This window comes from Rhipicephalus microplus, chromosome 7 (assembly GCF_043290135.1).
Source record: "Rhipicephalus microplus isolate Deutch F79 chromosome 7, USDA_Rmic, whole genome shotgun sequence".
In the NCBI taxonomy this organism is placed as follows: Eukaryota; Metazoa; Arthropoda; class Arachnida; order Ixodida; family Ixodidae; genus Rhipicephalus; species Rhipicephalus microplus.
Window position 1 is genome coordinate 166,901,196 of NC_134706.1, and position 19,049 is coordinate 166,920,244.

At 46.1% G+C, this 19,049-nt stretch overlaps 1 protein-coding gene across 1 annotated transcript in view; it reads right to left on the reverse strand.

Moving 5' to 3' along the window:
- LOC142767920 (uncharacterized) overlaps positions 1–19,049 on the reverse strand; it is a 141,183-nt gene that overhangs the window by 18,789 nt on the left and 103,345 nt on the right. Inside the window, exon 4 of the mRNA XM_075870159.1 lies at positions 9,991–10,049. Coding sequence (XP_075726274.1) covers positions 9,991–10,049 — 59 coding nt within the window. The remainder of the gene's footprint in view (positions 1–9,990; positions 10,050–19,049) is intronic.

Consider the following 19,049-nt stretch of genomic DNA (forward strand, 5'->3'; position numbering starts at 1 on the left):
CTGTGCTCTGCACCGCGTTATTGGTTACGCAGTGTTCTCCTGGCAGTTACATTACTCTTAGCAACTTTTACAAATTCTTGTCCATCTTGGGGTTTCAACAGTGCGTAGAACAAGTGCATATCCATGTGTCGTGCGGCAGATGACGCGGATGAAGCAGTTGGTGTTCAGCGAAATTGCGTTGGCACGATGACGAAGCTGAATGACGACGAACGACTTGCAGGTCAGTGACGGTTGAGCAGTGCTCCTGCTTGTGACAATGGACGACGCTGTTGGGCCCAGCAAGACGCCATGAGGACCATGTGCACATACGTAGTTTCGTGTTGTGTGTGCACAGTAACAACTTGCATGTGCGTATTAAAACACCCTTTCTGTCCCGCTTGGTACACTCTCCACCAGCATTGCATGTAGTCTCAATGTAACAGCAACCGCGTTAACTGTCACTAGCACCGTGCTCAAAGTCACCACGGTCGCAGAATGCTGACGCCGGTGAGTTTCACGCGGAATGCATACACAGTGGCAGGACGCTGCGTCGGCCGCGTGGCGAAATGCAACCGTAGAAGGCGCACGCCCGATCGTGTTGTCTGTACAGTTGCTGAATTAATGACGTGAAAGCACTCGCCGTTGTCAGTGCATCTAGCGCGCATTCTCTCGTAGTTGCTTCATTGTCGACGAGCTGTTACTCCCTGTTATTACTCGGACGAAGCGATTTCGCTAAAGGTGTCCCGCAGGCTCAGAGTAATGAGCCCCGTTCCATCAGTTTCGGATCGTCACGACACACACGCTGCGCAGCCCACGTGCTTTCCGAGTCGGAGAGAGAGTCGTGCCTTCTGCTTTACATTTGGATGTAAACAAGCGAGGAGAATTTGCCTACTCAATATGGCCGACTTCCGGCTTCATCCCGGCTTCACAACGAGTGACGTCAGGGGCTCTCCTTACCTTTCCTTCCTCCGTGTGAAGCCGCGATAAAGTCGGAAGTCGACCATATCGATAGAACAAATTCTCCTCTCTTGTACATACGAATGTAAAGCAGATGGCATGACTTTCTCTCCGGCTCGGAAAGCACGTGAGCTGCGCAGTGCGCGTGTTGTGACGATCCGAAACTAACGAAACGGAGCTCAACACTCTGAGCTAGCGCGAGGCCTTTGGCGAAATCCTTTCGTCAGAGTATTAACAGCGAGTAACAGCTCACCGACAACGAAGCAAGTACAAGAGAACGCGTGCTAGATGAACTCACAACGTCGAGTGTTTTCACGACATTCATTCAGCAACTGTACAGACAACACGATTGGTCATGCACCTTCTACGCTTGCATTCCACCACGCGTCGGACGCAGCATCCGGCCACTGTGTCCGTGTTCCGCGTGAAATTCACTGGCGTCAGCATTCTGAGACCGTGGTTACTTTGAGCCCGGCGCAAGTGACTCTTGAACGCGGTTGCTGTTTCATTGAGATTACATGCAATGCTGGGGGAGAGTATACGAAGCGGAACAGAAAAGGTGCTATAATACGCACATGAAAGTTGTTACTGTACACACACAACACGAAACTATGTATGTGCACATGGTCCTCATTGCGTCTTGATGGACTAAACAGCATCGTCCGTTGTCACAAGCAGGAGCACTGCCCATCACTGACCTGCAAGGCGTTCGTCGTCGTTCCTTTTCGCGATGGTGCCCAACGCAAATTCGCTGAGCACTAATTGCTTCATCCGCGTCCTCCGCCGCACGACACATGGATATGCACTCGTTCTATGCACTGTTGAAACCCCATGATAGGCAAAGGGATTTGTAAACGTTGATAAGAGTACAGTAACTGCCAGGAGAACACTGTGTAACCAATGACGTGGCGCAGAGACCGGATATTGTCTGTCACGGCTCAGCAAGAGACCTGGGTAGGCACACATGCCGCCGCAAGCCGCAACCGCTCACTGCTAGACCAGGTCCACTTCACAACACGTAACCATAGCAACGCTGCCATTGTGCCCAGTGAATATGGCCGCTATGATGTCATTTCCGCCACACTTTTAACGTAGCGCGCTGGCTGGGCATGCCCTCTCCTACCTTTCCTTTTTCCTTGTTCCAGGCCATTCTAGCTTTCGTAATCTGACTGAAACAACGTAATCGCTATTGGTGCTCGCACTTTGGCTTATTTTAACTCGACGGCTCGAGTATCTGCAGTGCGAATACCGAGAATTCCTTCAAAGGTACACCTTACAAGGCAGCCGATTCATGCTGTCCGGGAATTCGCACCTTTGTGCCATGATATTTTATAGTGGCTAGCCACTCTTATAATTGCGCGTAAAACTTAAAAATCAAGGTGGTGACTCTGGCCAGTCTTAAATTTGCTCGCCGTGAAGGTGGGTGACGTCACGGGTAACATGATGCACCAGCATGTACACCAGGGCTGCTTATCTCCGCTAGGAGGCCAGTGGTGGCAGCGTTGTTTGTAGCCGCGCGGACGCATGGCCCCATTGCCCCAGCGATTTTGCGAGGCATCTGTTTGGGGTTTCACACATGCACAATACCGCAAGCTGTTTGGGTACCCAGCACTAAAACTCTCTAATGGCAAAACTCATTCGCTTCCCCTCTGACCCCCGCAAAACTCCCCTGACTGGCAAGTAGAGTTCTTACTTTCGCTCAGTTACTATGAGCGAGCCACAGACCTCGCACTTCCGCGGCCCAACAAACATGCTGTCGATAGAGGGACGAAAGTCTGACTGTTTCTTCCTTTTGTTTGCCTTTTCACCCAACGTGCTTTTTCTTTTTAGTTTTGTGCGATGGCTCGGATGCATAGAAACCCGTTCCGGCACCGACGACAAACGCCTAATTCTATAAACTGCCCTCGAATTTTTACCAACTTTCTTCAAGCGGGCTCTGCTCTTTGTCATACTCTTTGCTTTACGAAGGCACTTCCGTCCACGCTTCTTCTTAAGGGGCATTTCTGAGCCTTTCGCTCGCATCTTTTGTATACTCTGCTCGTCCGAAGCTGGTGTTCTTGCCTAGCGGGTCGAAATCTGCCTGGACCCTGCATGCAAGAGTGCCAGATCTTCTAAAACTATCTCAGCTGTTTCGCTAGATAAAACCTTGGCACAGCACCTCGTTGTACTTATTCTGGCCTTTGTCGGCGTCTTTTCTTAGCGTAGCAACATTCGCAGTTGTTAAACTCTGTTCATTCTCGAACTTGCCATTTTCCTCGTAGGTGCCGAACTCTTCTTCACGGCTTCGATTTCAACTGCAACGTAGTCACTATTCAACTAGTGGTACACTAACATGATATTTCGTTGTCTCTACGCATGACATGCAAGGGAAATGCCATACACTCTTTTTCCGTCAGCTGTCGTCACCTTATTTTGGAGGAGCTCATCTCTTAAGCCCTGCAACTCGCTCTAATGCGTATCACTGTTGCTCGAATATATGTATATGTATGTATATATATATATATATATATATATATATATATATATATATATATATATATATATATATATATATATATACACACACAACGCATATAGGCAACAGAAACGATAGAGCGATAGATTTTGTACACACTAGTTATGTACAAAATCACTAAAGTAAACAAACAAACATTCTTTTGAACAATACTGAGTCAATATTTTTGAGAAGCTAACAGTTGTTTTCAACAACTTCGAGTGAAACTCGTGGTCGCGTCCGAAACGATCTTCTTGACAAGCGGGGTGTACAACATATGTGTAAGTGAATCGCCTTGCTACCTAATACCTAACTCCGCAACGTTCCTCGAAGCAGACTTGCCGTCATCCCCTCCTGCTACTTCGCGAAATCCACCGATTTAGGTGTTCCGCACCCCGGCCAATGCGTCGCGAAAACAACGGAAGGGCCTCCTTCCTTCTGACCATTTATGCACACAATGCGCTTCTCTTTTTCTTGGTCCTCGGCCACTCGAACGATTGCGATATGGCAACTTTCTCGCAATTTCGCTCTGCCATTTGAACACATTCCTCAAACGCGTCGCGATTTTGACCTGTGTGTTTTAGGGCGCTTTCTCCGTTTTGCACGCTTCTTGGTGCTGTCTATGGAGCTACATCTACGGATGTGCGCTACATCTACGGATGTCTGGCCTCTTTGCTACAACACCCCCCTCCCCTTTCACGATGTATCCTTTCCACCTCCTCATCTAATTCATTCATCTTCCTATGTTCTTCATTCCTGCGCTCTATTTTCTCTTCGTACCGCTTGCGCTTCTCTTCCTCTTCTTGATTCATTAAGTACATATTCCCGAAGTGCTCAATTTCATCCTTGTTACTTTTGCTTTCAAGAATTACTTCACGGAGTTTAGATTCTGGCATATCACCCTCAAAATCTAGATCGAGATCCCAACACAGCTCTAGCAGGTTATTTTTGTTAATCTCACGAGATTCATGCCAACTGTTTTGCTTTGGATCAGCTGTGACAAAACATAAACCCACCAGCGTTTCAATTCTGCGTCTGGAGAAATTGAAGCCTGGCGAATCCAACTGCGGAGACCACAAGTTTAAACACACAAGTAGCAATACGTGACCAACCTTCCTCTCTAACATGTTTTCTGTTCCTCTCTCACTCTAGTGACTTTTACAACGTCCTAAATTTTATCTCAACGTACCCTTACAAATACCACAAAACTCACCAAGTTCCTACTAAATTACCTAAGCCTCTTTTCCTTACCTTACTTTACCACATTAACATCAAGTGCTGCTCTGTGCTAAGATAACTGCAGCGACCAGACAGTTGCTAGTTAAACATATTTTGTAACGGTTCTAGGCTAAAATACTCGATACGTCTCAAGCACAAAGCCAGGCACTCACCCCATTACATGCATTTGTGGTACACTGCGCCAATCTCACCGAATTCCAGGGCATTCGGCTGACCTCCGGTCCATGTCATTCTCCGTCGCAGAGTCGTATCCCTACACTGCCAACCACTTGTTACGACCGGAGTTTACAGGCACCGGAGGTCCAAGATGAAGTTGTGGAGGCAGGAGGAAGAGAGACTTGAAGAAGGTTTATTTACATTATATACGTGGTGAGCTTTCGTACATGACGAGCTCTTTCTTATAAGGCAAGCTCTTGAATCTCATGCTCCTCTACATGGTGCTTCCTTGAATGAGCCAGGTGGCTCATTATAAAGGGTATGTTTTCCCCAGGTCCCTAGATCAGAGAACACATGCAGATGGTACTGTCTAATCACAGATCACGCACAACTGGCGAGGGAGACGAGCATGCACGGCCCACGTGATCCTCCAATATTGAGTCGTGATCACTGCACTCCAAGGTGGCGCCAGCGGGGCTCTTCCTCATCGTGTATGTGCCGCTGGTCGAGAGATCCCGACCTCATGACAGCATACATCAAAGGGTCTGCCGAACTGCCCGCCTAATTAGCAGGGCGATTCGCGGTGGCCGCCACAGTCACTTTCAAGGAAAATGCTGTATTTGTTGTCCACTCTCGAACTGCTTACGACGTCGTGGTGACACGACGTCTCGCCATCTGGCTAGGAGGGACAATACCTGGCGGGCATAGATAGCCGGCTGGTTGGCTACTTGTTTGAGAATCCAAAAATTGCAACTTTTGCGTCAGCTCGGGCTTCAGTCATAATAGCGCTCCGCTGGCTGGATGTGTTGGAGCGGTGCGAATAATACGTCACGCCTTCCCTTGAAGTGCACGCGCGTTGACCTCGCTCTCTCCCAAAACTGTCACCGCTCACCGCATGTCGTCTCAGTCGCTTCTCCATCTCCACCGCTTGCAAGGTCCGAGCGCACATCAAGGAAACAGTTTTTCTCCTTTAGAAATCCGCTACTCTACCGAGCGGTGCGCATGACAGGTGTTTTCTCTCTCCATTGCGATGCAATGCTCATCCTTCATGTTTTTTTTTTTTTACCCTTTCTCTCTATATAACTTTGATGAAATAATGGAGCAAGCGCCATTTGTTGAAGGCATGTTTTGTCAGCTCGGTTTGCTGCGTGCGTTGTCGTGTTTTGCTTGTGGCTGCAGGTAAGGTGCAACAATGCATGAGCCCTCTTACCGAAAGAATGTGAGAGAAAAGTACCTCTAAGCGTTACATCATCATGAAGGCGGCTAATCCCACGGCTGTCTTAAATCAGAGGATCCAGTGCAGACAAAAGAGCAAGTCTGAACATAAGGATGTATAAATAGCTTCCTACTGTGTCCCTATGCGCTTTGATTTAGCATCCAAAACGCAGAAGTAATTGCAACCAGGGACTTTCTTATAATACGACAAACAGCTCCGCGGTGACACATTAGCATTTGATGAACAGGATTCAACATCACGACTGCGCCCTGCTCTAAATGCCTAATTCAGACTTCTAGCAGGACGAACAATAGCACACATGGCCATGTCCCGACACGAAGTGCAGCCACCTGCACATATATAGTCTCGCGTCATGCACGATTGCTTTTTCAGTGTTCCAAGAAAATAGGTGCACACATGCGTACAAAACAAACAACCAAGCGCAGCTATTCTGAGAATTCAAAGCATATATAAAAAAGCGCAGGAGAAATCTCACTTTTTTCCTTTGAAATCTCTATTATCAAAGATGCGTGCATGATTAAAACCGAAAAATGAAATGTAAGTTACAAATACAATAATCAGAATTTCAGAAGTTGGGGTCATGTCTTGATAACCAGAGCAACGATTCACTCAAATCGAAATAAATCGATGTCACGAAAACTTTGAACCGGTAGCCAGAACAATGATAACCCGACGTTCAGAAATGCGAAATCATTTCGGCAGCTCTAAAAATAACTGAAAACGTGTCCTTCTGCCGTGTTGAGGCCCTGGTTGAATTGAGTACTGCGTTTCTTTAATTGCTAAATTAAGGTGCATAGTGATACATTAAGAAGCAATCGATACATCCTTACGGCTTGTATCTGTCTGTTCTTGTCCGCACACGATACTTCTAGTTGACGGCAGCCAACGACTTCTCATCAAGCACTTCGTCAGTCTTCAGGAAGCTGCTGGAACAGCCGTCTTCACGACAATGCATGCTATTCTGTGAACCGCATAGAGCACACGCTGCACGCAACGCACGCACGCCACGAACGAACAGTGAGTGTGGGTGTCTGTGTCCAGGTGTGGTTTTTCTCTTTCATTGCCCACGAGAAGCGATTGACATGTTCAAGTAGGTAAATGCATAGTAGTTCAAGTAGGTAAATAGATAGATAGACACGCTTAACGTCGCCGAAGTTCGCCAAGAAATCCTTCGCATCTAATAGGCACAGAGCTCTTACTGTCTTTCAGTACGAAGGCACCTACACGCAGGGGATGGGGGAGCGCAAGTGAAAGAAAGAGTAGGAAAGAATGGGAGAAGGAAGAAGGTATTCAACTTTGTCGCGCACGCGCGGGTGCTCACTGCCACCAAGAAAGGGAAAGCAGGCCGGCAAGCCAGCACGGGGCGGGTACTGGGAGCACCACGTGATGAGCGTCAGAGAGAGCGGGCGGGGCCACAGATGCAAACAAACCCGGGCACATGGATACGGGCCTCGCTAGAGGCGCATGATGAGACCGGCGTCCCTGAAGAAGTCAGGCAGGGCCTCGAAGGCCTGCGTCAGGTTTGAGTGATTGGCCTTGGGAAAGCGCAGGTGGTCGAGGCTTACGTGCGGCAGTCCCAGGCGACCATAGGCGTCGAAGAGCCCCAGGCGCTGTTCCATGTAGCTAGGGCACTACGGCAGGATGTGCTCGGTTATCTCCACCGTTGGGTATTCGGCACACGAAGGGCTCCCGCTGTTGGTGAAGCGAAATTGCCTTTCAGCGGTGCGGGAACAGTGAGTGCGAAGCTGAAGCCGAAGCAGGAAGGAATGGACACGCCTGCAGATGCCGGTCCTCGGCAGCGGTCGTGGGGGGTTTCCCGTAGCCGCACGTGAGTCTGGGTGTAATTCGCACACACGGTGCGAAATAAGCAGATGCACAACATCGCCCGCGCAGATGAACTTGAGATGGGTGTGCTGGGTTGGTGAGGCTCCTTGCCGAGGGCGTCCGCTGTCTCGTTGCCAAGTAATCCCACGTGAGACGGCACCCACTAGAACCTAACCTCACACCCACTCCACACAATCAGCGCGAATTTCTGTGCTAGTCGTTGCGCAACAATGTGCCCCGCTCTCCCCACGCAGATGTCACCAGGACGGCACGCGAGTCACATAACATAGCCTTAGCGGCAGAGAGCTCTTATCCCAAGTATTGGCCTAGGTCATAGCATCCATTCGTAATTTTTCAAACGATGCAGTGCGACGGGCAACAGCCGCTCACTACGCAAGAAAACGTGGCCGGGATAGAAGCTAGACACAAAGTGCGTTGGGTATCCCTTTACCCTGGACATTGTGTTCGGTAGCTATCATGCCACTAAGCGACCTTAGACCTACTTCCACGTTCATTCAGAAACGTTCTGCTGGCTGTCCCACCACTTTCCTTGATTGCACACTCACCGTTGACTACTACAACACCTAGAAAGGGTTGTTTATGCCTTTAGATTAGACGTTTGTGATATTAGGTGTTGAAACGAAATTGAAACTGCATGATCACCGTAGAAGAGGACAAGAAAGCACACACACTGGTGGCGAAAGAGCACGTACTAGAGTTCGACAGCGCTCGAGGCAGAGCGGCAATTGAGCAAGTTCTTGACTGGACGTCCACTCAAGAGAACTCGCGAACGTCTTTGGCATGCTGATCTGTTCCTGGAACCCAGATGGATGACTGGCTCAAAGACCAGGTAGTGCGTTGCTGATCCGGCTGCTGTCTCTGACGGCTGGGAAACCGACGGACGAGGCCTGGAGTCCAGCTGAGCGACTGGCCCAGAGTTCAAGTAAAGCGCTGCGGTTCCCGCTGCCGTCCAGAGTGGCTGCGAGTGTCAATCTGCTTTGAGCCGCTGCTTTGGCTGCCATTCCTGGTGGCTTGCATGACCGTGCTGTGCTGCCGGGACGAACATGGTGGATGGCTACTCTGCTACTCAAGTGCAGAAGACAGCCGTGTCAAGGTGTGAGTGGACTCACGCTGGGTACTACAGTGTGTCGGGGAAGCAACCTTCAGAGTGACCGTCGACTAACAAGGCATGAGCTTAGCACGGCGAAAGGCTTCGTTTATTCGCGCATGTATAGGACTGCACAGGGCAGCCTAACTTTAGATAAGCGTTATTACCATTTCCATATTTTGCTGTAAATATATTTGCATTTTTGTGTGTGTGCACTCGTGAATCTGGTACATTCCTTGATTGGCGGTCTTACACCCAAGAAACACCCCAATATTACATCACAATGTTAGTTTTCTTGATATAGGTGTGCCACCAAGTGCTGGAGCGTAGGCGGAAACTTTTTTTGGGGTGGGGGGGGGGGGGGAAAGCACTTTTTTGATCGGAAAATGGGACCAGCAGGCAAATGGGGCCTAGTGTCATTCCATTCACTGTATGCCATGGCGTAAAAAAATTAGGGGTGGGGGTGTAAGAGTCCGGTGAGCCACCCCTTTGGCTCTGCCATTGATGCAAATGCATCGACGTTAAACGGTGCTCCAGCTGCCAAACACAAAGAACTTGTACGCAAGCTCCCTTATATCAATGTAGAGTAAACAATCATCTGCTATGCAACCAGAAGTTTTACTTTTGTGTGATATCGATTCCTATGACAAAAGGGCCAACCATCTTTCAATGCATCACTTGTTTTCCGTTGAGGTACATTATGTCATCAATATCCTTTCTGTGTAATGGCAAAATAAATGGCACACCACAAAACTAGAAGGAAGAAAACTAACTACAACTCAGTTAATTCCAGTCAGGCACTAACTTTCCTCTAGCAGGAAGCAGCTAATGAAAAGTAATTTGACTACCGTAAAAACAATTTACCCTTTCACTCGAAAATTTTTACAAGGCTTGATGCATAAATGCTGTGAGCCTATGGGGAGAAAATACGCAAACTGTGCGCTCAATTTTCTGACTCATTTCAAACTAATCGCATACAACTTGCAGCGCACTTACAGAATGGTCCGCCGGGATTCTTTTATCTCAACGATGGGTCTTCTGCAGCCGCTAAGCACCTGTAATAAGAACAAAATATGGTGATTCAATGCTCTATGTCAGTTGCTATGAAAGCAGCACGCGCCATCACTTGTTGCAATACAACGTAAGTGTAGCTGCAGGCTTTTCACAGTGTTTTCTTCTTTCTTTCTTTTGTCGGGTGGAATTAGTAAATTGGAAGTGTGATTTTTAACTCAGCTGAACAGACTTATAATGAGTCTCAAGCTCAACAAATTTTTATTATTATAACTGATAATTACCGGTTACAAGAAAAAAACTGCATTATAGGGAGATGGAGAGCTGCTATCAGAAAACTACAACACTGAAAGGGATACAAAAACAACCGTGTCATGGATGACAATGCCACTATTTTCGGCCTATATTTGGAAATTTGAATGCTTTACAGGGCTGCCAAAGTCCTATAGAATATATGTGTAGCAACAACTGTTCGTGGAAGGCATCACAAGCAATGTCGTTAGCAGTAACGCATTACTTTCTTCAGTAACTTAGTAACGTACTCGTTACAATTTCTAGACAGTCACAGGTAACGTATTCACTTTACAATTTTCGATAATGTGCGGTGTCACTTTACTCATTATTTTTCTTCTTGTAGGTGCTATTTTTCCAGACCTCACCGCGATGAATGTTGTCGCAACATTGGACAAATGATCGCTTGCAAGCTTTGACAAAGAAAGTGAGGATGGAATCAGTTTAAAAAAAGGGGGATAAAAATTTCTGTAAAACGCTGACTCTATGTCGCAGCTAAGGGTCATAACCAAATAAAGCTTAAAAAAGGCGCTTAAGGGGGGACGCAGGAATCATATCGCGAAAATCGCGAATAAAAAATAGATTTTTGATAATCACCCATTTCGGTAATCACTCATTTCAGCATCTGCAGTGCCTATTCTATGCCCTAACAAACCGATTTGGCTGAAAACCATCCCTAAAATGCCCGAAAAAAAAAATAGGTTTGTCAGCGCGATCCGCGAGAAAGAGGATTAAAATTGCACAAAAACACCGATGTTCACAAAGCAAAACGTCGACGCTTCGCCTTCCTGCTTTCACGCATTCCAAACGTCACCGGCAAAGAAGAAATGCGCAAAAAGCAAAAAAAAACACGTGATTATACGAGCAATTCGAGGGCCGTTTTATGATACAGGGCCTCCGATTGGCTGGCACGCTGCAACGAGGCTCCCCATTGGGTGCTGTCACAACAATAGAGAAGGAGCCGCCACGGTTATCTGCATCGAAAACCACGTTTCGTGCACGTTTTTTGACAACGTTCTTTGACACTTGGAATCTTTATCGTTAAAAGAGAAGTTTCCGACAACTCATGCGTTTGGAAACCGAAAGCGGAGGCCTCCTACGGCGAGAAAAAGGCGGCGGTCAGCGGGAGCAGCGGAATATCCGACTGTTCTGGAGTCAACGGGACAGCGTTCGCGACTCTCTTCGCGCGGTCCTCACCATGAGCTATGCCCCCCTGGTCCTAGATCTGGTGTACACACAGAGTTGCAGAGGCACAAGGACATGCACAACCAGCCCACAAGTACAAGCCTTCTAGCAGAGTTGCCAAAATGCTGTTGCCAGTGTATGAACGCCTTGCAGACACACAGCTGCTTGAGCGGTGTAAAGGAGGGAAGACACAGAATGCAGCTGAGAGCTTGAATTCTGTGATTTGGTCTCAATCCAAGGACCAACATGCCTCCCTTTTTGCTGTAGAGACAACAGTAAACGAGGCAGTAATGAAATATAACTCAGGATGCGAGCGTATGTACTCGGAACTGTGTGTTACATTGGGTGTGCGTCCTGGTTCCATGGCCCTCCAGAGGGCTCAAGAAAAAGACTGCCTGCGTGTCGAAAAAGCACGTAAAAGTGAAGAAACCAAGGGACAGAGGTTCAAGAAGATGCCTTTTCACAGCGATGTCAAAGACTTTAGCCCTGGGGCATTTTCATAAAGGTGCAACAATTGGAAAACTTTAAAAGCCATTTTTTGTGATGTTTTTCTCTTTTATCAAGCACCTTGCTCGTGGAAAGCAATGCGTGACTTTGGCTGGACGGATTTTCATTCTGTTTGTTTTATTGTAACGTGTAGACTTTGCCATAAGTGAAGGCAGTCTTCAACTATTAGTTTAAGCTTCCATTTTTTTAAATTTCACAATTACTGAAAGGCAGGACTTGATGAAGCATGTGCATATGCAAGTAATGTTCAGCAGAATATTTTTATGGCTTTAAAAAAACCTGGCCCTGTCTTCGGCTACAAGCAATATGTACACATACATTAAAAGTTGTTCCAGCACTTAATTAAGCAAGTTTCGTTGCTGTGCCAGACTCGCCATGAGCGACAAATTTAGTAATTTTTTTATGAAGTGAGAACTAGTAAAACTATCTTTATGAAAATTTGCATTCGTCTCTTTAATGTATTTTTAGTGGGTGTATACCAAATTTCATTAACCTAGGCCAAAAAACAAAAACGTTACAAACAATCCCCACATCCACCCTTAATCCGCAATGACAAATTGTAGGAACATGCTTCTTATAAGAGTGTATGGTACCAGACAGATTGTTGTCCCCTGCACCTTTCTGCGCCCAGAATGCCCAAAAGGAAAGTGCACGTACTGGTTTACTTCATACAACGTGCTAATGGTGCCAATTTGTACGTAGGGGGAAGCAAAGAACTTCTTCAAGAACTTACAGCATTATAAAACAGGTGTGTGCAAGTTTGAGTAAAGTACTTTCGGACTGCAATTCAGTCTAGATTTTCATTCGGTGGCGGGACGGCTTTATGTTCTCCCATAATAGAGTACCCAGTACTCCATATCGTTACCCTTTTCTTCTAAACACAAAGAAGTACACTCGCTGAGCACATTGTTGTGAACAAGTACCGTATCATAGCAGCCAAGTTCGGCATCGTAGATTTAGAGCCAAATTTATGAGGGGCTTTTTGTGGAATGCTGGCCCATCCAGGAGACAGTCAGTAACTTAACTGGTCTACAGATGCGCTGCCGATAGAGAGCATGTATAAACAGTATAGTGCACATCATAGAAAATAGACGCGACACCGTAGCAGGAAGAAACAGTAAAATGAATGTGAATATGGTGCGAAACATCAGTTTTTTTTTTTTTGCATGCAGAGAGAAAAAAAAGCTTTTTATTTTTCACCTTGGTTGGCTCGGTTTCTCGTTACTCTCTGTTTCAACTAATGCCCAATAATTCTGTTCTCACATGAACACTACGCATAAACACAATTCCAGGCAGCTACACGCCAGACATAACTACGGTTAATTCCCCAAGCGTGGTTATCGCAAACAAGGGACCTTGGCAAACTTTTTTTTTTCAGGGAGGGGCCACCTCATAGCTGAAATGGAAGCTGGGTTGGCAAGCGGTCGTTTGGCGATGTATGCCATGGCAAAAAAAAAATCGAGGGGGGGGGGGGGGGGCAGTTTGCCACCTTCTGGCTATGCCAATGTCGCAAACAGGTCAATGGACACATATACGATAAGATTTCGAAATTGATATTTTTTCTTTGGTTTAGTATTGCTAATTTTATGCATACAGTATACCAAGCAGCCCGAAAAGGAACTAAGTTTTCTTTTGAACAGCAAAATTTATGGCGCGAAATGTATCGAAAATATTCAACAGAGAGAGACAAATGCCACCACCACTGGTATTCGAAGGTTCACAGTTATGTAACACATAAATATTACCCTTAAAAAAGAAGACATGTTGTGTACAGAATACATGTACAAGAAAGACTGAAGGAACATTGTTTGAAAGTTGTAGAGAGAAGAATATTACTTCACTAAAATGCCCAAATATGGGAAGATTTTATTTTGCTTGCTACTTGCTACAAAGTTGATGAGAATTAAGAACGTTGTTTTTAACACACTTCGCTTCTTTTTCTCCGCAAGGGCAGCTAGGTATATAATAATTGAACTCCTAAGTCAGCAGGGCTAATCTTGAATGCGCTCAAATAAACGGTGAGAAATTATTGTGGCAATTACTCATGAGAAAGTAAACGACACATGTTTATTTTTGTCCACTACTAGAACATAAAACGTTTTCTTAGCGCGCGTTCAGAATGGGACGTTTCTGCATAGGTTGTCCACGCATGTGCACCGGCGTCAATGAGGCACGCGGCATAAACTCTAGTGGCCCAAATGAGACGAGAGTACGGCAACAGCCGACCAAGAGACATCTGGTGTCACAAACGTGCAAATGTAAAAAAGAAAAAAAATTGGCTCGAATCTGCATGTTACACTACATATGTCGTCGAAAGACGATAGTCTTGCGTCTGGAGAGAGTGAACAAAACGTTTATTTGATGTTCTGTGCAATAAAATCGGTGAATGGTATTCCGGAGGCACTGCATTACAGTGCCTCAAGCGTGTAGCGGAAGCGAACGAGCGCATCAAGGATGGATGGATGGATGGATTGATATGGCTGTACCCTTTAGATCGGGCAGTGGCCAACACCACCAAGTCGTAATACTTATTGACCCAAAAACTAGATTTATCTTTTCTTTTTCTTTAAATAGTAAGGTTAAGGATTGATACATTGCAGTGAAGAGTTTATTTTCACTTGTGCCTTGACTTTAGCAACCAATAGTTCATTCTATCCGCTTAAAGTATATTTTGCCCTCCCAATCCCTAAACCCCAGTGTTTTGAAAAACTCTGCACCATCACCCTGATCTATAGGGTAAAGCCGTTTACAGAACATTATCAAGTGTTCGGCAGTTTTCTCCTCCTCTCCACACGCACTGCATACCGTGTCTACCCCTTCGTATTTGACCCGATATCTCTTGGTGTGCAATACTCCCGCCCTCGCCTCAAACAGTGGAGAACTAACCCGAGTATTATTACAGATCCTTTCCTTGGCAATTTCTTGCTTAAAGGTTTGATAGATCTCTTGTGCAGACATCTTAATCATGCCAATTCTCCACATATCGATCTGAGCTTTCGTCACCTTCTTCTTAACCGATAATTTGTTTTCGTTTGGCCCCCTGCTGTTTTCTAAGTATTTACTTGTCAATTCTCTGGTTCGCTTCTTTCATGTTGTATCGACATTCTTCATGTACAAGTAGCAGGAAACCTTCCTTACCCGATGCTATTCCACCATTTCTCTGAATCACTTCTCAAAGTTCATCTTGCTGCTACAGTGAAACCTAGTTAAACCGTAGTTGGCCGGAGCTCAGAAAAAGTACCTACTAAACCGTAGTGCTGCTTAGCCGAAATAGCGCCAGGCTGCTCACTTACCTGTCAAAAAAAGAAACCTTCAGAGAGTGCGATGAAAGAAAAAAAACGTACAGTAATTTAATAACTTCGCATGACAAAGTCTATAATCTTCATTTGACGACGCGGCGGCCTAGCAGCAACGACAGCGGCCTCAAACTCACTTATGCTGTGAGCCAGCTTTTCCGCCAGCCCCCTCTTCTCAGCAAATACCCGCATGACCATGACGCAATGCGCAGCTTCGGTCACTGTCGGACCTGGATCACCCGTGTTGTCGCGTTTCATGTCGTCCTCATCACTATCGTTTGGCGACACTTCGTCAACCGAGGCAACAATGGCTTCATCGGACATGTCCGGAAATGTGTGCACATCGCTGTCTGCGACTCTGAAGTCGGGGAAAGAAATGCCTTCCGTAACGCCCTGCCGCTCCAGCACTTCAGCAAGCAGAGTTTTGCAAGCTTCGTCTACGAGGTCCAAAGTCTGGTCGATGATGTCACTGGTGTCATACACAACATGTGAAAAACGACGCGAGAGCTGTACGGCACGGATCAACCAGAGAACACCTATGCTTGGCACCAAAGGAACAAAGAAAGCAAAGCAAGCGCACACCGATTTGCATGTTTGTGCAAAGCGCCATCGCGTGGACAACACCAGAAACTTAGCCGGCCGAGTGCTTCTTGTTGCAGAAAAATACAAGAAATGACGCTCACAAACACAGCCGCCATCATCATCAACACAAACAAGTGAGGCTTGTTTCGATCTCTGGGGCTTGGTGTTCTGTCGGGACGCCCAGTGGTAGACGACATGCCGCGGCGAGTGCGCAACGAAAATTGGAAAAACTACTCATTAACCAATACATACATGATAAGCTCGTACGGCTTATGCGAATACAAAATGTATTATGTTCAATGGCTGCCGAGTCGGGGATTTGACTTCACTACTTTTAAAACGAAACTACTGTTTATGTGGGTACGGTTTAACGAGGTTTCACTGTAGCTTCCTTGCGCCCAAACGATGTCCATCCCATATCACCCTGCACTCTCTGATTTGGTCTATTCCTGTGAGCTCCTAAGGCAAGCCTACCTATTCCCCGTTGATTAATTTCTAATCCTGCCTGAACTTCTGATCTCATGCACAAGACCGCGTTGCCGAATGTCAGACCAGGAACCATAACCCCTTTCCATATTCCTGTCACAACACCATACCTACGGTAATTCCACAGTGCCCTACTTTTCATCGTTTCTGCATTCCTGTTACCTCTAGTCGTCGCGTATATTTCGTTTTCACTTAGAGACTCGGTCCCATTGCTTATCCATACGCCAAGATATTTGTATTTATTTGTTATCTCTAGCGTGACCTCCTGTATTCGAAGCTCACTACTTTCATTATCATTAAAAATCATGATTGCTGATTTTTACTCACCGAATCTGAAATCTAACCTATCTCCCTCATTACTGCAGATGTAATGCATTATTATAAATGTCCATCAATCTTTCCAGATCTTCCTTGTCCGCCATAAGCACTATATCATCTGCGTACATCAATGCTGGTAGTGCCTGTTCAATGAGTTTTCCTTGTTTGACGCAAGAGAGGTTGAAGCCAAGTCCACTTCCCTCTAATTTGGTCTTCAATTCTTGTAGGTACATCATGAACAACAAGGGTGACAGTGGACACCCCTGATTAAGCCCTTGTTTTACCTCTGTGGGCTTGGATACCCGTTTTTTCCACTTTATACCTGCCTTGTCACCCTTATAGATATCCTTTGAAAGATTAGTGACTCCATCTTCCACACCTAGTGTGTCCAGTATTCTCCACAAGTCCTTTTGAACCATGCTATCGTACGCTCCCTTGATATCCAAAAAGTGCTAGCCACAGGGGCCTGTGTTCCTGTTTTGCTATTTCGATGCACTGTGTCAGTGAGAACAGATTGTCTTCCAACCTCCTGGTTTCCGAAACCCATTCTGAAGTTCCAACAGCACCCCCTGATCCTCTATCCATGCCTGCAGTCTTTCCTCTATAATCTGCATCGCCAGACTGTAGACCACTGTGGTCACTGCTATAGGACAGTAGTTTTTCATGCCAGCTTTGTCCCCATTTCCTTTATCGATCATGATCATCCTGATAAGTTTTCACCATCGATTATTATTTTCAAAGTCTGCTCTCAAAGTCTGCTTAGACTTTGGACCCAATGTCTTTATCAGCATAATTGGATGCGATCTGGACCTGTTGATGTACTAATGGGAACCCTCTTCTGAGCCCTTTCCTACTCTCGTAAAAATGGAGCCATTGCGCCACTTGATTCATCCTTCTCTATTGTGGTACATAAGGAACTTCTTGGTTGAAATTTTTCTGTCACCCTTGTTCTGGTTGGCACGAGCGTGATCTGGCATGTTAGACACGAGCGCCATCTGGCAATCATCTTCGCAAACAAAGGCGCGCGCCCGCTGAGAAAGATGCGCGCCAGTCTCAGAGGTGATAAGGTGTAGAACGAAAAGCGACGGCACAAGCCACCACCGTGTCGTCGTAGCAAAGCGTTGAAAACACCTGTTTAAGCATCACGTTGCACTGTCAGCGCAACGCGATAAACGCTACAGTCCTTAGAGTTACTTGTATGTGCCTCTTCTAATATAAAGGCAGATATACAAAACATAAACACGTTGTTATGACACCTCAGATATGTGCAATAATTGCTTTTTAATTAACAATTGCACAACTATGAATGCTAAACCTTGAGAATCATTGGTTGGCGTTCGGATGGGGTTCGTCGTTTGGTGACGTTTTGAGTAGCGTTAAGGGCGGACAAATAGACAAATGTACAGACAGACCGAAATTTTCAAGTCTAAGGTCCCCAAGAAAGACTAACGTTTTCAAAAAGCACCAGTGCAGGCCTCCGCAATTGCCTACTGACACACGATAGGCAATTTCAGAGGCCAAAGACCACCATTTTTATTTCGACGGTCTCGACTAGAGAGACTGTTGAGACCTGGAAAAAGCCATGCAGTGTATATTTCTTGAGAGTTAAGAGACGATTTCTTTGGGACTAGCTTGGATGTATGAATATGATATTGTGTATAGTGTTAAATGGAAAAAAATTAGTTTCACCATGTACCACAGAGTCTCAAGCCATCACATGTAACCCTACAGTCAAGGGTAAGCCACCATAACATTGGTAAGGTCCGGTACATTTACAGAAATAGTACTCATCAAATGAGCATATCAAATTTAATCCTTGTTATGGGTTAGAAGTTTTATGTGAAACATAAACTTGCGATAAAAAAGTTCTTATTAGTTCCTGCAGCAAAGACATATTGATTAAAGTTGACGATAATGTGGTAATGGTAGGGGTTACGCCCATCGCTTTTTTTTTTTTTTTTCGGTAATGGTAGCAGTAACCCGTTACCTTTTATTGTAGGTAAAGGTACAGCCATCAGCAACTTTAACACGAACACTCCACCACGTGTCCTGCAGCAGTTTGATTGACGCTGACACCACATACATCAAGTTTTGTTGCGAAAATGCCAACCATACACGCCGACATACTATCCAAGCCTACCGAGGTATTATCTCGGCAAAAGTGATCAGCACTTCGGGTCTGGCGTCAATCTAACTAGCTGTGGCCACGCATCGAAGTGTTCGTGTTAAAGGTGCTGGCGGCTGTAGGTGCACACTGGCGAGAAGCATGCCGTCGCGGCATCCCGCCCATCGGGGCCTTCGCTCGGTAGCCAGCGGCACGCTGTCCACATTCGTGGCGCCGCAAAAAAAGCAGGACTAGTGACTGTATATGGTTCCCAC